This window comes from Bufo bufo, chromosome 11, assembly GCF_905171765.1.
Source record: "Bufo bufo chromosome 11, aBufBuf1.1, whole genome shotgun sequence".
NCBI lineage: Eukaryota > Metazoa > Chordata > Amphibia > Anura > Bufonidae > Bufo > Bufo bufo.
In genome coordinates, this window is record NC_053399.1 from 20,543,775 (window position 1) to 20,563,200 (window position 19,426).

Genomic DNA, 19,426 nt, shown 5'->3' on the forward strand with positions numbered 1-19,426 from the left:
CTGAAAGCCCTGCCATGTTATCGGATCACTTCTACTTGAAAAGAGAGGGTTTCCTTAGTAAGATTGCATTAGGACATTTCCAGTTGGAGAATTCTGTAATACATTGTTCCAAAACACCTCTTTATTTTAAATGGGGTTTCCACTATCACTGCATCTGGCAGAGCGGCCCGTGGGTTCTTCACTGGAAATGGCCTGTACAAGGACTTCGATACTGTATAAAAAAGATAGGCGTCTGGGGTAAATAGTGATGGATAATCCCTTTATAAACACTGAGTTTGAGATCTTCACAGCAGTGGATTTTCCACGTGGGTTCTCTTTTTCTGCTGTTTAAATAACCAGTCTTTTATTCTTCAGGACACGTTGATTGTTTGGTCAGAGGCTGAAAACTACGACTTGGCTTTGAGTTTTCAGGAAAAAGCTGGATGTGATGAGATTTGGGAGAAAATATGTCAGGTACGTAATGAGACTATGTGTAGATCTCAAGTGTCCTTCTTATTTAAAGGTATTCCATCACCATGAAAATGCGAATTAATCTTCAATCAGCATGTAGTAAAGCAGGAGGAGCTGACGAGACTGATATATAGTTTTGTGGTGAAAGATTCAGTATAAACATTCCTGCTGTTGTAGAAATATTAATAGTTGAAATCCGCTCTCATCAAACTTTGTGTAAGGACAGGCAAATCTCTCAACCGTAGTCAGTCAGACACAGGTGTTACCATTTTGAGTTCTTCTGAGCAACTGCCCCTCCTCCACAGTCTTCTCACCTTTTATTTAGTCACAGTAACAATAGAAAAGGGGCTGGCCCATTACCCGACCACTTGCTTCATGTAGCAAGGATGCAGGAAGTGATGACATACAGGAAGTGATGACATAGGAAGACAAGACACCATCATTTAGAATAACATAGCCAGCTAACAAACACATGTATCCTATAATCACTGGAGTTAACTTTATCCAGCCTTGCTCAGTGATCAATGCCAGATAAAGTTACTATGATCCTCATGCATGTTTATTTACAGGACAACGTCATTATCTCCAGCGGCTGATGAGGCGCACTAGAGACAACAAACGCACGTCCCTTTCATATATTGTTCTCTTAACAAATGCATCCACGCCAAGCCAATAAATCAGCGTCTTGCGCGGGGGCCCTAGCCGGTGTCCATACATCAGCCAACAAAACACTGCTCTGCTGAACACATCAGTCTCCCCCGGCCCACAGCCCAGTGCTTAGCACATGGACCATTCGCCAACGGAGACCTCTGCGCCCAGCAGCTGTGACAGGACATGCACAGGAAGATATCCACTCCAATGGTTTACCCTGACACTGAGACATGATGACAATACACAATATATTAGAAACACATCCTAATAAAATTTCCACAACACTGCTCATTCTGGGCTTGGCAGTCCTATCAGTGATTGACAGCCTTCCCTCTATGACTGTGTATACAGAGGTAGCTATCAATCACTAATCCTCCTCCTCGACTTCCAAGCCCAGAATGAGCTGGAACCTAAATGAATGAAATACAACTTATACAGAATCTTTCCCCCAAAAAAACTATACATCAGTCTGCTCATCTCTATAACCTGCTGCCTTCAACTCCGTCACCATGTTAAACGTGACAGGTTCCCTTTAAGTAATTCAAGGGTGGCAACATCTTAATATTTTGGAAGGGGTTGTGCAATTCTTCTTTTTTTTTTTACGCTGGGTTCACACCTCCGTTCCTCCGCGCTGTAAAACGCTCAACAGGCAAGAACTAATGATTCCCTATGGTCATGGTTCTCACCTGATCGTTTTACAGCGCGTACGAACGCGCTGTAAGACGCCCTACGCCCCAAGAAGTACAGGAGCTTCTTTGGGGCGTAGTGTCGCGCTTTCCCGTACATAGACTTCCGGGAACGCGCGACAATGGGCGTTTGCTTGTTTGCCGGCCGCGTAAGTAAACGCCCAAAATAATCGCGCATACAGATAGCTCGTTCAGTACGCTTAGGTGTGAACCCAGCATTAAAGACAGGGAGCCTATTAAAATAAAAAAAATAATAAAATAAAAAAAGTCATTCTTACTGCTATGCATACCCTCGGTTTCAGCGTTGCCGATCTTCTGTCTTCCCTATTGATCTTTGTTTTCCTGACTGCTGTGATGATATTCCCGTATACTGCACATGGCCGCTGTGGCTAGTTACAGGCCTTAGCGGTCTTGTGCCCTAAACCTCTGAGGCTACTTTCACACTAGCGTTTTAGTTTTCCGGTATTGAGATCTTTCAAATGCTTCAGTTTTGTCTACATTCATTGTCAATGGGGACAAAACTAAACTAAACAGAACGGAATGCTCCAAAATGCATTCCGTCCCGTTTAGTTGCGCTACCATACCGGAGAGCAAACCGCAACATTTTGTAGTTTGCTTTCTGTCCTGGGATGTGAAGCAAGACAGATCCGGCATGACCCCCAATGCAAGTCAATAGGGACGGATCAGTTTTCTCTGCCACAATCTGCCACAATAGAAAACTGATCCATCCTCCATTGGCTTTCAATGGTGTTCATAACGGTTCCGTCTTGGCTATGTTAAAGATAATACAACCGGATCCGTTCATAACGGATGCAGATGGCTGTATTATCAGTAACGGAAGCGTTTTTGCTGAACCCTGCCAGATCCTTTCCTCCATGCCACTGTGAGCATGACATCTTCTTTTGGCTGCAGCGATGGTTAGGATAGGTGCGGTGGTGAGTCTACGGAGGGGTTTGTTGTAGGATTTTTTTATTATTCTTTTATATTCCCTACCTTTTATAAAAAAACAACAATAATAATAATGTGGTGTTTTGTGTAGTGCATCCAATTTAATTTAAAGTTAATTATCGTTGTAGTTTACCCCTTGTTCCAGTGCAGAACTGCGCTATTAACTTACCCATACATATGCCCATTCACATCCATAGACTAATGGATGTGACCATGTAAATGAACTATACATCAAAACCCTACCCAACTTATGGATATATACAGTACAGACCAAAAGTTTGGACACACCTTCTCATATGAAGGCATCAAAACTATGAATTAACACATGTGGAATTATATACATAACAAACAAGTGTGAAACAACTGAAAATATGTCATATTCTAGGTTCTTCAAAGTAGCCACCTTTTGCTTTGATTACTGCTTTGCACACTCTTGGCATTCTCTCTTGATGAGCTTCAAGAGGTAGTCCCCTGAAATGGTCTTCCAACAGTCTTGAAGGAGTTCCCAAAGATGCTTAGCACTTGTTGGCCCTTTTGCCTTCACTCTGCTGTCCAGCTCACCCCAAACCATCTCGATTGGGTTCAGGTCCGGTGACTGTGGAGGCCAGGTCATCTGGCGCAGCACCCCATCACTCTCCTTCATGGTCAAATAGCCCTTACTTTCAAAGTGTTCCCAATTTTTCGGCCTACTGACTGACCTTCATTTCTTAAAGTAATGATGGCCACTCGTTTTTCTTTACTTAGCTGCTTTTTTCTTGCCATAATACAAATTCTAACAGTCTATTCAGTAGGACTATCAGCTGTGTATCCACCTGACTTCTCCTCAACGCAACTGATGGTCCCAACCCCATTTATAAGGCAAGAAATCCCACTTATTAAACCTGACAGGGCACACCTGTGAAGTGAAAACCATTTCAGGGGACTACCTCTTGAAGCTCAGCAAGAGAATGCTAAGAGTGTGCAAAGCAGTAATCAAAGCAAAAGGTGGCTACTTTGAAGAACCTAGAATATGACATATTTTCAGTTGTTTCACACTTGTTTGTTATGTATATAATTCCACATGTGTTAATTCATAGTTTTGATGCCTTCAGTGTGAATCTACAATTTTCATAGTCATGAAAATAAAGAAAACTCTTTGAATGAGAAGGTGTGTCCAAACTTTTGGTCTGTACTGTATGTTTATAGTTTTAGAAAACTTCATGTGCACTCCATTCCACATAATACTGTCTTGTCAATTCCCAGCGGAAATACAATGAACCTCACCCATTGTATTGAAAAAGATGGAATCTGAATGTATGAACAGGCTCTTGGTGTAGGTATTGAATGCAAGGAAGGAAATGGTTGATGGGTTTGAAAACTGACAAGTGAAGCAGATCTAGTGCATACATAAGGGTACTTTCACACTTGCGGCAGAGAGATCCGGCAAGCAGTTCCGTCGCCGGAACTGCCTGCCGGATCAGGCAAAACGTATGCCAACTGATGGCATTAGTAAGACTGATCAGGATCCTGATCAGTCTTAAAAATGCCTGATCAGTCGAAAAAATGCATTGAAATGCCGGATCAGTCTTTCCGGTGTCATCCGGCAAAAACGGATCCGGCATTTATCTTTTTAACCTTTTTTTCAGTCTGCGCATGCGCAGACCGGAAGGACGGATCCGGCATTCCGGTATTCTGAATACATTCCTATGGGAAATTCAGGCACGTCTTCAGTTTTTTTCGCCGGAGATAAAACCGTAGCATGCTGCGGTTTTCTCTTTTGCCTGATCAGTCAAAACGACTGAACTGAAGACATCCTGATGCATCCTGAACGAATTACTCTTCATTCAGAATGCATGGGGATAAAACTGATCAGTTCTTTTCCGGTATAGAGCCCCTGTGACGGAACTCTATGCCGGAAAAGAAAAACGCAAGTGTGAAAGTACCCTTAGGGCTCTTTCACACCTGCGCTCTTGTCTTCCGGCATAGAGTTCCGTCGTCGGGGCTCTATGCCGGAAGAATCCTGATCAGGATTATCCTAATGCATTCTGAATGGAGAGAAATCCGTTCAGGATGCATCAGGATGTCTTCAGTTCCGGAACGGAACGTTTTTTGGCCGGAGAAAATACTGCAGCATGCTGCGCTTTTTGCTCCGGCCAAAAATCCGGAACACTTGCCGCAAGGCCGGATCCGGAATTAATGCCCATTGGAAGGCATTGATCCGGATCCGGCCTTAAGCTAAACGTCGTTTCGGCGCATTGCCGGAGCCGACATTTAGCTTTTTCTGAATGGTTACCATGGCCATGGTAAAGTGTAGCGGGGAGCGGGGGAGCAGTATACTTACCGTCCGTGCGGCTCCCCGGGCGCTCCAGAGGGACGTCAGGGCGTCCCAAGCGCATGGATCACGTGATCGCATGGATCACGTCATCCATGCGCATGGGGCGCTCTGACGTCATTCTGGAGCGCCCGGGGAGCCGCACGGACGGTAAGTACACTGCTTCCCCGCTCCTCGCTCCTACTATGGCAACCAGGACTTTAATAGCGTCCTGGCTGCCATAGTAACACTGAAAGCATTTGGAAGACTGTTCCGTCTTCAAATGCTTTCAGTACACTTGCGTTTTTCCGGATCCGGCTGGCACCTCCGGCAACCGAAGTGCACGCCGGATCCCAACAACGCAAGTGTGAAAGAGGCCTTAGGCTTCAAATCTGTCATTTGTTTGTTTTTCTCTTCTATCATAGAAACAGAAAAACATAAAAAAGACGATACAAACATGGTCATGTAATTCTTATTTTCCAAGTTGTTCAATTATGAGTACTAGGCTTGAGCAAATCAACCTTCGGATCATAGACCTGAAGTTGATTCGTTCAAATACTTTGCGGTTTCCATACACCATTAAAATGTATTGGCTCAGTGGAGCCAAAGTTCTTCTTGCCTGAAGCTGCGTGAGAATTACTACTGTATTCATATCTGCGTGTTGGAAAAACAATTTAAAATAACAATCGGAACTGGGCTTTGGTACTGAGGTACCAGAACGTACCAAAGCCCAGTTTGGATTGCCGTTTCCGTTATGCAGGGGAGTCCTCTCCTGCATAACTGAAACGGGACGGATCTATTTTGCAGCCCATAGACTTCTGTTATGACGGAATGCCTCTAAAGGCATTCTGTTATGCATTCTGTCATAGAATTGTGTTATGGTCCATGGTAACGCAATTGACCTTTTACCACCAAACGTAGTGTGAACTAATTTCATAAGCGGAAATTTGCTCATCTCTAATCATAAGGTATCCCTAGGCCTTGTTCACACGTCGGTAAATAACGAACTGCGTACGTACCCATTAACTTTCATGTGTGTATTCACACATCAGTGGTTTCATGTGGGTCTGTGGGGATACTATGGAATCATGCCCTATTTTGTCTATGATTGCGAATCCCTCACGCCTATTGGTAGTTTATGGATTAGTGAAAACCACGACACAACACGGATGCCCATCCATATTTGGTCCTTGGTTTTCACTGACCATTGGTAGTAGATGCTCTGGAAAGAAAGTTTCAGCCCAGCAGTGTCCGTTTACACGCGGAGGGCAAAAAAAATAAACGGATCATTCACCGACCTCTTCGCATATAATCCACTGACCATCTTGTCGCTGATGTCCTCACAGATGTGTGAATGAGGCCTTAGTTTCATATTATGTAAAATGTTGTAATGTCTAGCGCACTATGTGTTAACGCAAGAAACCTCCCAAAAAAAAAAATAATGTTCTTTTTCCTACAGGTACAAGGGAAAGACCCTTCCGTTGACATCACTCAGGATCTGGTGGATGAATCGGAAGAAGAGCGTTTCGAAGATATGTCCTCTCCAGGCTTGGAATTACCATCCTGTGAACTTAGTCGGTTAGAAGAGATTGCTGAAGTTGTGGCGTCTTCGTTGCCCTCTCCGCTTCGTCGTGAAAAATTGTCTCTGTCTTTAGAGAATGAGGGGTACATTAAAAAGCTCCTTGAACTTTTCCATGTGTGTGAAGACCTGGAGAACATAGAAGGATTACACCACTTGTATGAAATAATCAAGGGCATCTTCCTTTTAAACCGAACTGCACTCTTCGAAGTCATGTTTTCTGAAGATTGCATCATGGACATCATTGGCTGCCTGGAGTACGACCCCTCTTTATCTGTACAGCGCAAACACAGGGAGTTTCTTACAAAAACTGCTAAGTTTAAAGAGGTGATCCCCATATCGGACCCTGAACTGAAACAGAAAATCCACCAGACGTACAGAGTGCAGTACATACAAGATGTGGTATTGCCCACCCCCTCTGTCTTTGAAGAAAACATGTTGTCTACCCTCCACTCCTTCATATTTTTTAATAAAGTGGAGATAGTTGGGATGTTACAGGTGAGTTTTCTAACCTCTCAGCACCTAGTGGCTGACCTGAGAACATCGACTAATCCTGGTGTTTGTGATTCATTCCATGGTCTGACACTTTCTGTATGTAAGAATGGTTCTCAAATCACTCCCATAGAAGTGAATGGGGCTGAGCTGCGATACCAATCACAACCGCTATACAATGTACACTGTGCTTGGTGAGCATGGAGAAGGCCGCGGTGCTCACAGTAGGGCTATTTCCGTCAGCCTCATAGAAATGAATGGGAGCGCACTGCACTTTTGCGGTCACTGCAGATGGCCTCTTTCACTTTGCCTGCTCCGTTTACCAGATAGGTGCAGGTCCCAGAGGTGGGACCCGCACCTATCAGACAATAGGGACATATACTAGCGATATGCCCCCATTGTCTGAGATGGGAATACCCCTTTAATGTGTAAATATCGCAACCCATGCCGGAGAAGAGTCACATGCTGCCTGACAGAAGTCATAGTTATTCATGAGTTTCTTCTCTCCACCCAGCTACTGATGATGGACAGTTTTATTCTAGGTAGAAAAATTATAAGATGGCTGTCAGTCATCAGCGTGTGGGTGGGGAGAGCAGGAACTCCTAAATATCGGTCCATGGAAAAAGACCTTTAATTGGGGAGGAGAGTTTGAATAAGCACTCATTCCTGATAATCTGCCTGTTAAAAAGTGCCTCCCATCACCCGATGAATGGGCAAACCTTTATTCATCAGGTCGTGTTTCGCGGGCAGCTAAAATAAAAAATAAAATCTGGACAGCAGATTGTACTGTATAAACAGCGATCTGCTGCCGAGGAACAATAATTTTCTGTGGTGGCAAGCGATCGCTCTTGCCTTCAAGCCCCCATCTCCACTGACGATCAGGCAATTATCGGGAATGTTTAGTTTGCTCCCGATAATTGCTTGACACATCAGTCCATGCAAAATCTCCATAAGGCGCCTTTCACACGAGCGAGTCCCATGCATCTGAACTCCGGAGCCCTGCCGGGGTCTCATAGCATTATATTGACTTATGATGCTATGTAACCCTTACAGTTCTGGAATGAGTTGAATAACAATAGCAGCATTATGTGAGTGTTATCCAATACATTCCAGAACTCTAAGGGTTACATAGCATCATAAATCAATATAATGCTATGCGACCCCGGCAGTGCTGGGAGGTCAGGACGGGTGCTGCTGCATACTCGGTCCGGAGTGTGGAACTCACTCGTCTGAAAGGGGCCTAACAATCTTCTCAGGCAGTCAATGACACTTTTTGGGCACAGGTTGTGATGACTATCACCTAATATTAGCTCATTATTGGCAGCACGGTGAAATCAGTGTGTATATATAGATTTTGAATGTATGTGTAGTTGAAGTAATGAGCTTTGTTACGAGGTGGTTTCACACTGTCCTTTTTATAAAAAAAACAAAACTTTTTTCAACTGCATTTTTTTTATTTTTGGAGTAAAAGCCTGCCCTAGCCAAATGATACATGCTGGCCAATAGAAAATTATCAAATGCTTTTGAGAATGTTTCAAGGTGGCGTTTTTCAGATGTTTCTGATGGAATTCTCTATATGAAAAAGTTGAATATAAAAATACTACCCCAAAAAAAGCTTGTAAAAATGCCAATTTATGGCTTTTTTTTTTTTTCTATACTAGACAAAAAATGCCAAGGCAATTAGGTAGTGTGGCAACAACCTCGTATATGCTAAAGCTTTTTTTCTGCGTCTCAAATGTAAAAATGTTTTTATTCCCTGGCAGCAAACAGTGCAGTACATTTAATAAAAATTGTTGAACTTATTTTTGTGCAATGATGAAAGTGGTATTCCAGCCATGCCAATATACCGTCATTGTGTATGCTGATACAAGACTGATTGCAATATGCAATATTTTATTATTTTAAACAGTATAAGATGATCATCGTACAGAATATTGTCCCTATGGTCTCAAGTGTTTTGCGGTCCGCACATGACCGGCACTATGATAGAAATGCCTATTCTTGTCCGTGGCTGCAGACAAGAATAGGACTTGCTCTATCTTTTTTTGGGGGTCCGCGGAACGGAAGTGCGGATGCGGACAGCACATGGTGTGCTGTCCGCATCTTTTGAACTATTGAAATGAATGGGTCCGCACCCGTTCTGCAAAATTGCGAAACGAATGCGGACTCGTTCATGCAGGGATGTGAATGCAACAAACATTGCATGAAGTAACATGCATGGCAGCACATTACAAAAAAAGATGGGGGCCATTGGACAGCTATGGTAAAATGGGGCTTGTTATCCTTCCTGAAAACTACTACCATTTATTGATGCAGTTAATTGGAGAATATATGTGATCATCTCATATCATGTTCTAGATTTATTTACATAAGACCATAGTGAAAATTGTGTTAATCCGTCAGGTATCTGAACTCCATGTATTTGAGCATGTTGATGTGTTCAGTATTAGACTAAATGATTCTGCACTGACCAATTCATTATACCTTTTAGAGAGTTGAAGGGGTTTTCCGGGATTGAGGACTTTGTTACATTAGTACAAGACAGACAAACATAAAACATACATCCATGTCCTACCTTTTCCACATGTTTCTCAAGCCCCATTTTCTTAATGGAAATTCTTCACCAGAAGTGAAGTTTTCTTGAACTCGGTGACGTACTGGGTCCTTTGCAGGAGAGCTGAAGCCTCTTCTTCCGGCTGCTCAGGGAGCCCGGTGACGTCACCGGCACTGATGGGCGGATTTAGCGCTGCTCTAGCCAGTAAGCCGGGAAGTGTGTTATTGTAAACAAAAGAGTCTTTGCCCTGCTCTATCCAGCGCAGGGCAAGGGAGCGCATCGAAGCATGAACTGCTCCAAAGCTCAAGTCAGGGGGGGTCTGGGTGAAAATGGAGGTATGTCCGGGTTCAGCGCTGAACCCAGACAAACCCCTTTAAGACTGTAAGCTCCTGAGAGCAGGAACCTCTTCACTGCTTCATATTCTCTGTATGACAGATTTGTGTTAGGCCTCATGCACACGACCGTTGTTGTGTTCCGTTCCGCAAAATGGGGTTCCGTTGTTCCGTGATCCGTTTCCGTGTGTCTTCCTTTATTTTTGGAGGATCACCAGACATGAAGGAAAGTAAAAAAAAGTCTAAGTCAAGTTTGCCATGCAAATGATAGTAAAAAAGCGGACGCGGATGACCATCTTGGTGCCTCTGTGTTTTTTCACGGACCCATTGACTTGAATAGGTCTGCGAACCGTTGTCCGTGAAAAAAATAGGACAGGTCCTATTTTTTTGACGGACTGGAAACACAGATCACGGACGCGGATGACAAACGGTGCATTAGCTGAGTTTTCAACGGACCCATTGAAAGTCGATGGGTCTGCAGAAAATCACGGAAAATGGAACAACGGACACAGAACACAACAACGGTCGTGTGCATGAGGCCTAACTGTTAGTTTATGATTTTGTCTATTTGCATTACTCAACGTCTCTTGTTTTCATGATAGGATAGGCAATCAATATCTGTTGGGTGGGATCCCACACCAAGTACCCCCCCCAGATCAGCTCTTCCAAGTAGCTTGGGCGTCTGCTTATACTGATGGAGCTGATTACTGCAGTGCTACTCCCAGCACTGTCCTCTACGCAGTGGACAGAGCGTTGTACTTCCGGCGCCTGTTTCCCATGCCAGGGGTGTGAGGTGTCAGACCCTTGCCTTTTGGATATTGATGGCTTATCCTGTGGATAGCTTAATAATATAGAAATCCTGGATAATAGCCCCTTTAAGAACGCAGAACATTTCCAGCCTTGTCCATTATTGTTCATTTGTTATAAATCTTGCTTCAGATTGGGAGTTCTTGTGAGCCGAGCCATCTGTAGTGGATGCGGATATCCGCATGGAGAAATGTTCACCAAACGTGACCCTAAAGTTAGTTTTGTTAGCTATAACGTTGCTGCTTACATTTAAGGGTAAATTCACAAGTGACAGATTTTTATAGAAATTTCCAAGATTGTCCTGTGGGACTTGTCAAAAAAATGTCACATAACCCATTCACAGTTAAAAGGGTTGTCCGGGATTGGGGACATTGTTGCAATAGTACTATAGTCACATACATATTACATACATGCATGTCCTACCCTTGACACACATATTTCTGAAGCACAGTTTTCATATATGAAATTAGTAGCCAGAAGTGACTGTTTTCTTACTCTGTGACGTACCGGGTTCCTTGCAGGCGATCTAAGCCTCTTTTTTTCCGGCTGCTCAGGGAGCCCGGTGACGTCACCGGCAGCCTAAGTAATTGTGCAAAGTGGAAGGAGGGGCGGTAACCAGGCTGGCCGACATCGCTAAGCCACGCCCCTCCGGTCCTGTGACATCACCAGTCATGTAGCTTTCTAATGAATGGAGGCATTGATGGAGGAGTGGACGATGTTCAGGAGGCTGAATATGTATGAGGGGGGCGGGTGCAGGGACGAGACGTTAGACTGTAGATACCGGGAGATGTCGCGCTGCACTGGGACCCAAGGTGCAGTGCGGCAGGAAGTCATCACACAGATAAACAACTATGTAAACAATCTGTTGGGGACCGTAAGCAGCAGTGTAAAAACTACCTAAATACATCTGGGGAACCTTGACTTGGCTAGTAATAGTGAGTAAACTGTTTAAAAAAATAATTGATCACGGACAACCCCTTTAAGGAATTGATTTTCAGAAAATTTGCAGCAAAGCTTCCACATATGAATTCACCCTCACACTGCAAACCTCTAACTTAAATTCTGTCTCCCCGCTATAGGAGGATGAGAAATTTCTAACAGAATTGTTTGCGCACCTCACAGATGAAGCGACAGATGATGAGAAGCGCCAGGAGCTGGTAGGTATAGCTGTTCTGAATTGTATGCTGAAATCCCTCACATTGTGCTCATGATTAATTCACCTAAACATGTATCGCTCTATTCTGCTTTTCAGGTGAACTTCCTGAAAGAGTTTTGTGCTTTCTCCCAAACATTACAACCTCAGAACAGAGATGCTTTCTTCAAGACCTTATCTAACATGGGCATCTTGCCTGCCCTGGAAGTAATTCTGGTAAGTAGTACTATATACACTTGTATTGAATTGGTTTGCTTGGTGTAAGACTCTAATTCAGAAGCATTTATGTTTTATTTCAACACTTCTGATGGGGCCACAAAAGATTCGGACAGCACACTGTGCACCGTCTGCATGGTACTTCCATTCCGTGGACCCGCAAAAAAGATAGAACATGTCCTATTCTTGTCCGTGGACAAGAATAGGTATTTCTATCGTAGGGCTGGATGTTCTACAAAATGCAGAATGCACACGGCTGGGATCCATGTATTGCGGACCGCAAAAACGGGTACGGTCGTGTGAATGAGCCCTAAAGATTAGCTGTCACCTCTCCAGACAAGTCTGTTTTAGCAACTACTTGCATACCACTTGTAAGAACAATTCTGGAGATTCTATTTTTATGACACTATGTTGCGCCATTCCTTTATTAATCCTGCTAGACATTTACCAATGATTTGTTAGCAGTTTTCAGTGAAGGTCCAGATGGGTGTTGTAGGTTTGTCACAGGACAGTCTGACAATATCCAATCGTGTCCTACTGAGCAGGTACACACCTCCAGCTGGTAACACCCAGCTGGACCTTAATTGCAAAACGCTAGCAGTTCATTCATAACCTCTGTAAAGAATAATCAAAAAATAACACAACAGAATCCTAAAAATAGATGCTTCTGAATTATTACATGGGGAATGCAAGTAGTTACTAGTTAGTCAAAGTAGGGGGGAGGGGGGGGGGGGGGTACACATCCAGCACAGAACCTGGCTGGAGCTTCAGGTGCAACTGCAACACCCTTGTTGCACCTAGGGGCTCCTATGCATTATTTACAAAGGCTTAGGCCTCTTTCAGATGAGTCCAGTGTGGAAAACACGCTCAGGGATTTTCCATTATAGACACTGCTCAGTTCAAAGGATTGCACAGCATTATAACGATTTATAATACTGTGTGTCTGTGGTTGGTCTTGCATCTACTGAATTATACTGGCAGCATTATGTCAGTATAAATCTGTAGAAGCAACGTCAAACAGAGAGACACAGCATTATAAATCATTATAATGCCATGTGATCCTGTGAAACAAACATTTTACATAATGGGAAATCGTGCTCCCACACGGAGCATGTTTTCTGCACTGGACATGCTCTTCTGATAGACGCCTTGGGGTACGACCAAATGACAAGCCTCATTCACGCGTCAGTGTTTCACGGACGTGTACTGTACGTGTTCTCCACGGACAGCACACGTCCCCATTCATTTTAATGTGTGTATTCAGACTTCAGTGTTTTAGCACGGTCCATGGGTCAGTGTTTTCAGCACGGAGGCGTGCCCTATTTTGTCTGTGTTCACAGATCCATCATGCCCATTATAGTCTATGGGTCCGTAAAAACCACGGATGCAACATGGATGAGTGCTGCTGCCTCTAATTAAACTTGGTGGGTCTCATTAGTTTAACCAAAGGCAAATGCAACAGTACTCGACCACAGCATGGCTGCGTCACACCAGCAAAATGATTGTGCTATTTGGTCGTACTTCTATTTTTCCAAATTGGGTCTGTAAAACAACTTGGGACCAAGTGCATTTCTTTCATCTGACAAATGCACATCTGCACAGTCCAATGCTTTTTCTCTTGAATGCATTGAGGGACACAGCACCATGGGTATATGCCCAGCTGCCACTAGGAGGCTGACACTAGAAGTAAAAAGTGTTGGCTCCTCCTATCTGGGCTATACCCACTGCAGATGCAGGAGCAAACCAGTTTTTTTCTAGTGTCTATAGGAGGCAGACACGACCTGCTTTTTTCCTGCAGGTCTTGCTGCTATCACATCCACTCCTTGGCTTCTGCTGATGCCAGTTTGGGTCGCAGGGTTCTGCAAGCAGCAGTGAGTTAGTTGCGTTGCATGGCTGTTTTTCTGCCCTCCCTTGTGGACTGCTTTAGGACGTCCCATGGTGCTGTGTCCCCCAATGCATTCAAGAGAAAACTGGATTTTTGTACTCACCGTAAAATCGTTTTCTCATAGGATGCATTGGGGGACACAGATCCCACCCTTTGTGGCTAAGTTTTTTTCTGTTGGTCATCTCTGGTTTAGGAGATTAGCCAACATGTCCTACGGTGTAGGACATGTCTGAGCCCGGGCACCGCGCCAAGGTTTCTCAAGTAGCTTGGTACCTAACACTCACCTACCTGTGCCATGTGGGCAATACCAGGAGCCAGTGGGCAAATTACAGGAGCATGAGGCCGACTCACAAACAACTCACCAGTTACCTCCAGCATGTAACCATGCTAGCAATGGGAGGAGGGAGGAGTCTGCGAGTCCCACTCAAGACTGGCTGGTATGGCCCAGGCCTCACAGATGCACCTAAATGTAGCCTGTAGATGGAAAGCAGGCACATTTAAATTGGAGTTTGAGAAACCTTGGCGCGGTGCTCGGCCTCAGACATGTCTTACACCATAGGACATGTTGGCTAATCTCTCAATTTTAAAATCAGTTTGAGGGTTTAGTAAGACCGCAAAGTGCACTTGTCTTTGCTATTATTTTGTTATATTGATTATCACATCCACATAATTGCTATCTTGTGTAGGATGTCTATTGTGGTTCGCTGTGGGCATCCTCCACTGTATGCATTTTTGCTAGGGGTCGTCATTAGCAACGGGCCACAAGTGCAGGATTTGCTTTTATATATATATATATATATATATATATATATACACAACTGCATGTGGGTTTGAGCACTTCCTGCTTGTTTAATACCACGCCATTCTTTTCAGTTTGTACATCTCTGGTTTAGGACTTGTTGGCTTACAGTTTTATTTTGTGATCCTACTGCTTTTCTACATACTGGTTTGCTCCTGCATCTGCAGTGGGTATAGCCCAGATAGGAGGAGCCAACACTTTTTACTACTAGTGTCAGCCTCCTAGTTGCAGCTGGGCATATACCCATGGTGCTGTCCCCCAATGCATCCTACGAGAAAAGGATTCTACGGTGAGTACAAAAATCCAGTTTTAAACAATATGGTATTTTGAGGACATATTCCTTTGAACTGTATACAGTTACTGTAATTGAATAAAATGACATATAGCAGGTTTTTAATTCTGTATTCAATTTGTCCTGTTACTGCCACATAGTTATTTAGTTCTAGAGTATTTAGTTTTCCACACAGTCCACCACAAGGATGTGACCTTATACAATGTCTTTGTTTTCTGTGTGTCCCTTCCAGGGTATGGATGATACACAAGTCCGCAGTGCGGCCACCGATATCTTCTCCTATCTTGTGGAGTACAATCCATCCATGGTGCGGGAGTTTGTTATGCAGGAGTCGCAGCAGAACGATGATGTGAGCACCTTTTCTGGATTAACTTGTTGATTGCTTTCACATCAGTTTTCTTTAACCCCTTAGTGACCAGCCTGTTTTGGGCCTTTCTGACCGAGCGTTTTTCTTCCTTTTTTTCATTGTCGCGTTCCAAGAGCTATAACTTTTTTAGTTTTCCGTCTATATAGCTTTATGAGGGCTTTATTTTTATTTTTTTGCGGGACAAGTTGTAGTTTTTAATGGCGCCGTTTTGGGGTACACATAACTTTCGGATTAACTCTTTCTGGGAGGGAGATGGGGGAAAAACAGCAATACTGCCGCTGCGTTTTTCCGTTATAAATTTTACGGCGTTCATTTTTCGGTATAAGTAACATAATATATTTATTCTCTGGGTCAGTACGATTACAGTGATACCAAATACATATAGTTTTTTTTAGGTTTTACTACTTTTTTTTGCAATAAAACCCCTTATTTTTTTTTAAAGAAAAAAATGTTTTTACATTGCCGCTTCCCAAGACCCATAACTTTTTTATTTTTATTTCTATGGAGTTGCGTGAGGGTTTTATTTTTGCAGGACGACTTGTATTTTTCATTGGTATCATTTTGGAGTAACTAGCGCTTTTTGATCACTTGTAATTACTTTTTTTTTTTTGGTGGCAACTAAGAATAAATTAGCAATTCTGGTTTTTTTTTGTTTGTTTTTTACGGCGTTTACTGTAGGAAATAATTTGTGATATTTATGTAGTCCGGGTCGTTACGGACGCGGCAATACCAAATATACGGGGGAGATTTTATTTATTTATTTTTGCTAATTTTTTTTCATTTAAGTGTATTTTCAATGGAAAAAAAAGTGTCATTTTTGTTTTTTTATGGAATTTTTTTTATTTAATAAATGTTATTTATTTTTTTTACCACCTAATAGTCCCACAAGGGGACTATGACTGACAGTATCTTGATTTCACACAAGAGGATGCTGTGCGTGGAATCTGCTGCGTGAAAGAGAGCCAAGCCCTGTTCTGGACAGTAGAGACACGGAGCATTAACATGATTGATAATTCTCTGTGCCTCTCGGTGATCTTTTTACTACAAAATCACGGTGACAACTTTATCTCACTGTGATTTTGTAGTAAAAAGATCACAGAGAAGCAAAGAGCGTTATCAATCATGTTAATGCTACGTGTCTCTGCTGTCCAGAACGGGGTTGGCTCTCTTTCACGCAGCGGATTCCACACACGGCATCCTCTCGTGTGAAAGAGCCCTTAGGGTGCTGCCACACGTTCAGCTTTTAATGCAGTTTTTACAGCCAACACCAGAAGTGGATCATAAAAGGAAAAAAAAAGTATTGACGGATACAACTTCTTGACTTTTTTTTTTAAAATCCACTCCTGGTTTTGGCTTAAAAAACTGCATCAAAAAATCTGAAAGTGTGTCAGCACCCTCATGGAGATTTATTATTTGGATGTTGCCGTAAAAACATCACCGTAAGGCTACTTTCATACCTGCGTTAGGTGCGGATCCGTCTGGTATCTGCACAGACTGATCCGCACCTATAAATGCAAACGCTGGTATCCGTTCAGAACGGATACGTCCTGACTTACATTGAAAGTCAATGGGGAACAGATCCGTTTACAATTGCACCGTATTGTGTGAATGTAAACGGATCCGTCCCTATTGACTTACATTGTAAGTCAGGACGGATCTGTTTGTCTCCGCATCGCCAGGCGGACACCAAAACGCTGCAAGCAGCGTTTTGGTGTCCTCCTCCAGAGCGGAATGGAGGCGGAACGGAGCCAAACTGATGCATTCTGAACGGATCCTTATCCATTCAGAATGCAAACTGATCCGTTTGGGGCCGCTTGTGAGAGCCTTGAAAGGGATCTCACAGGCGGACCCAGAAACGGCAGTGTGAAAGTAGTCTTATTTTCTCGCCCATATTCCTTGGGGGACACAGGAAACCATGGGTATAGCTCTGCTCCCTAGGAGGCGTGACACTAAGTGAAAGCTGTAAGCCCCTCCTCCATCAGCTATACCCTTCAGCCTGGAGAAGAGACTGCCAGTTTTTGCTTAGTGTCCAAGGAGGCAAGACACCCCCTGCTTATGCAGGGTTGTTTTCCTATGATTTTTTATTTTTGCGTTATTTGTTGTTTTTAATTCGGTTTTTTTCTACTTACAGGGACAACAGAGGCGCATTAGACCCCTCTGTTTCTCCCGGGGTTGAGTTGCGCCAGTGCCGGTAATTCCGCACTGCCGCCTCCCCCACAGAAGACAAGGTGGACCAGGGCAGCCTCGCTCCCCTGCGTCCCGCCAGCTCAGGGTCGCCCGCACGCCAAGTCCCTCCCCCGGCTTCCTGCCACTGCGGTGCCAGGAGCTGAAGGGGCGACCCCGCTGGATGGATTGAGGGTGAAGACAGCGTATGGTGAGACAGGCTGCTCCAGCCTCCCCTTCCTCCCTCCCACCGCTGCTACAGGCCTCCTGGGCTCCCATGGCCACTGTTACTACATGGCCACTGCTACTCAGCGGAGGACCGTCGCATGGAGACCCTTTCTAAGGGCATTTTTGCTGCCTCCGGTTCTGCTCTCAGACCGGTTTTTGCCTCTGCTTGGGCAGGGAAAGCAATCTCTGCTTGGGGTGCGCAGCTGGAACAGGAGTTGGACTCGGACGTCCCTATCCAGGACCTGCGTTCCTTGGCCCAGCTTATTGTTCGGGCCGGGAATTTTGTTTGTGAGGCCTCCCTTGATGCGGGAGCCCTTATTGCACGCTCCTCCGCCCTGGCAGTTTCCGTCAGGAGGGAGCTCTGGCTGAAGGTTTGGAAAGCGGACGCTGCCTCCAAACGTTCCTTGGCGGGGCTGCCGTTTGCGGGTTCCCGCCTTTTCGGGGTCCGCCTAGACGAACTTATTTCGGAGGCCACGGGTGGTAAAAGCACCCATCTTCCTCAACCCCAAGCCAGGGGCGCCCCCCGCGGACGCCCTGGTGCGTCTCGTTTTCGGTCCTCCCGCAGGGCCTCTGGGGCTCCCACCACAGCTGCCGCTTCGGCTCCTCCCCAGGACAAGCATAGGAAGCCGTTTTTTCGGGCGCAGCCCTCCTGGCGCAAGCCGCAGGCTGCCCGCACACCCGCAGCAAAGCAATCCTCTGCCTGAAGGCGCGCCCCCACCCACCCGGGTGGGGGGCCGGCTCCTCCTTTTCAGGGACGTCTGGTTGGCTCACGTCTCCGACGCCTGGGCCCTCGAAATTGTGTGCTCCGGATACAAAATCGAATTTGCATCCTTCCCTCCAGATCGGTTCTTTCGCTCCCGCCCGCCACGGGACCCGAAACGCGCGGTTGCGTTCTCCGCGGCCGTTCAAGCCTTACTGGACAGGGGGGTGATTACCCCCGTTCCTCTAGAGGAAAGGTTCCAAGGGTTCTACTCGAACCTCTTTGTAGTTCCCAAGAAGGGAGGTTCCATGCGGCCCATTTTGGACCTCAAAAAGCTCAACCGTTTTCTCCTCCTTCGACGGTTTCGGATGGAGTCCCTCCGTTCCGCGGTGGCTTCCCTGGAGCAGGGAGATTTCATGTCTTCCATCGATATACAGGATGCCTACCTCCATGTTCCGGTAGCCCGGTGTCACCATCGCTTCCTCCGATTCGCCGTGGGGGACCTCCACTTCCAGTTTGTCGCCCTTCCCTTTGGGCTGGCAACAGCCCCCCGGGTGTTCACCAAGGTCCTGGCCCCGGTTTTGGCCTTACTCCGTTCCAGGGGTGTTTTTCTGCTACCGTACTTGGACGATATCCTCATCAAGGCTCCGTCCCTTTCTCAAGCGGTTGCCAGCGTGGATCTCACTCTAGAGACTCTGACGAGGTTCGGTTGGGTCATCAACTTCCCCAAGTCCTCCCTTCCCCCCTCCAGACAACTGGTCTTCCTGGGAATGCTTTTAGACACGGGAGCGGCGGAAGTACGTCTTCCCTCGGAAAAACGTCTGATCCTCCGTG

At 45.0% G+C, this 19,426-nt stretch overlaps 1 protein-coding gene across 1 annotated transcript in view; it reads left to right on the forward strand.

Annotated features, from left to right (window-relative positions):
- The window catches only part of PPP4R3A (protein phosphatase 4 regulatory subunit 3A), a 58,551-nt gene that overhangs the window by 12,338 nt on the left and 26,787 nt on the right, over nucleotides 1–19,426 (forward strand). The window contains exons 3-7 of the mRNA XM_040412101.1: nucleotides 355–453; nucleotides 6,485–7,102; nucleotides 11,869–11,946; nucleotides 12,042–12,158; nucleotides 15,367–15,483. Of these exons, the coding sequence (XP_040268035.1) occupies nucleotides 355–453; nucleotides 6,485–7,102; nucleotides 11,869–11,946; nucleotides 12,042–12,158; nucleotides 15,367–15,483 (1,029 nt within the window). The remainder of the gene's footprint in view (nucleotides 1–354; nucleotides 454–6,484; nucleotides 7,103–11,868; nucleotides 11,947–12,041; nucleotides 12,159–15,366; nucleotides 15,484–19,426) is intronic.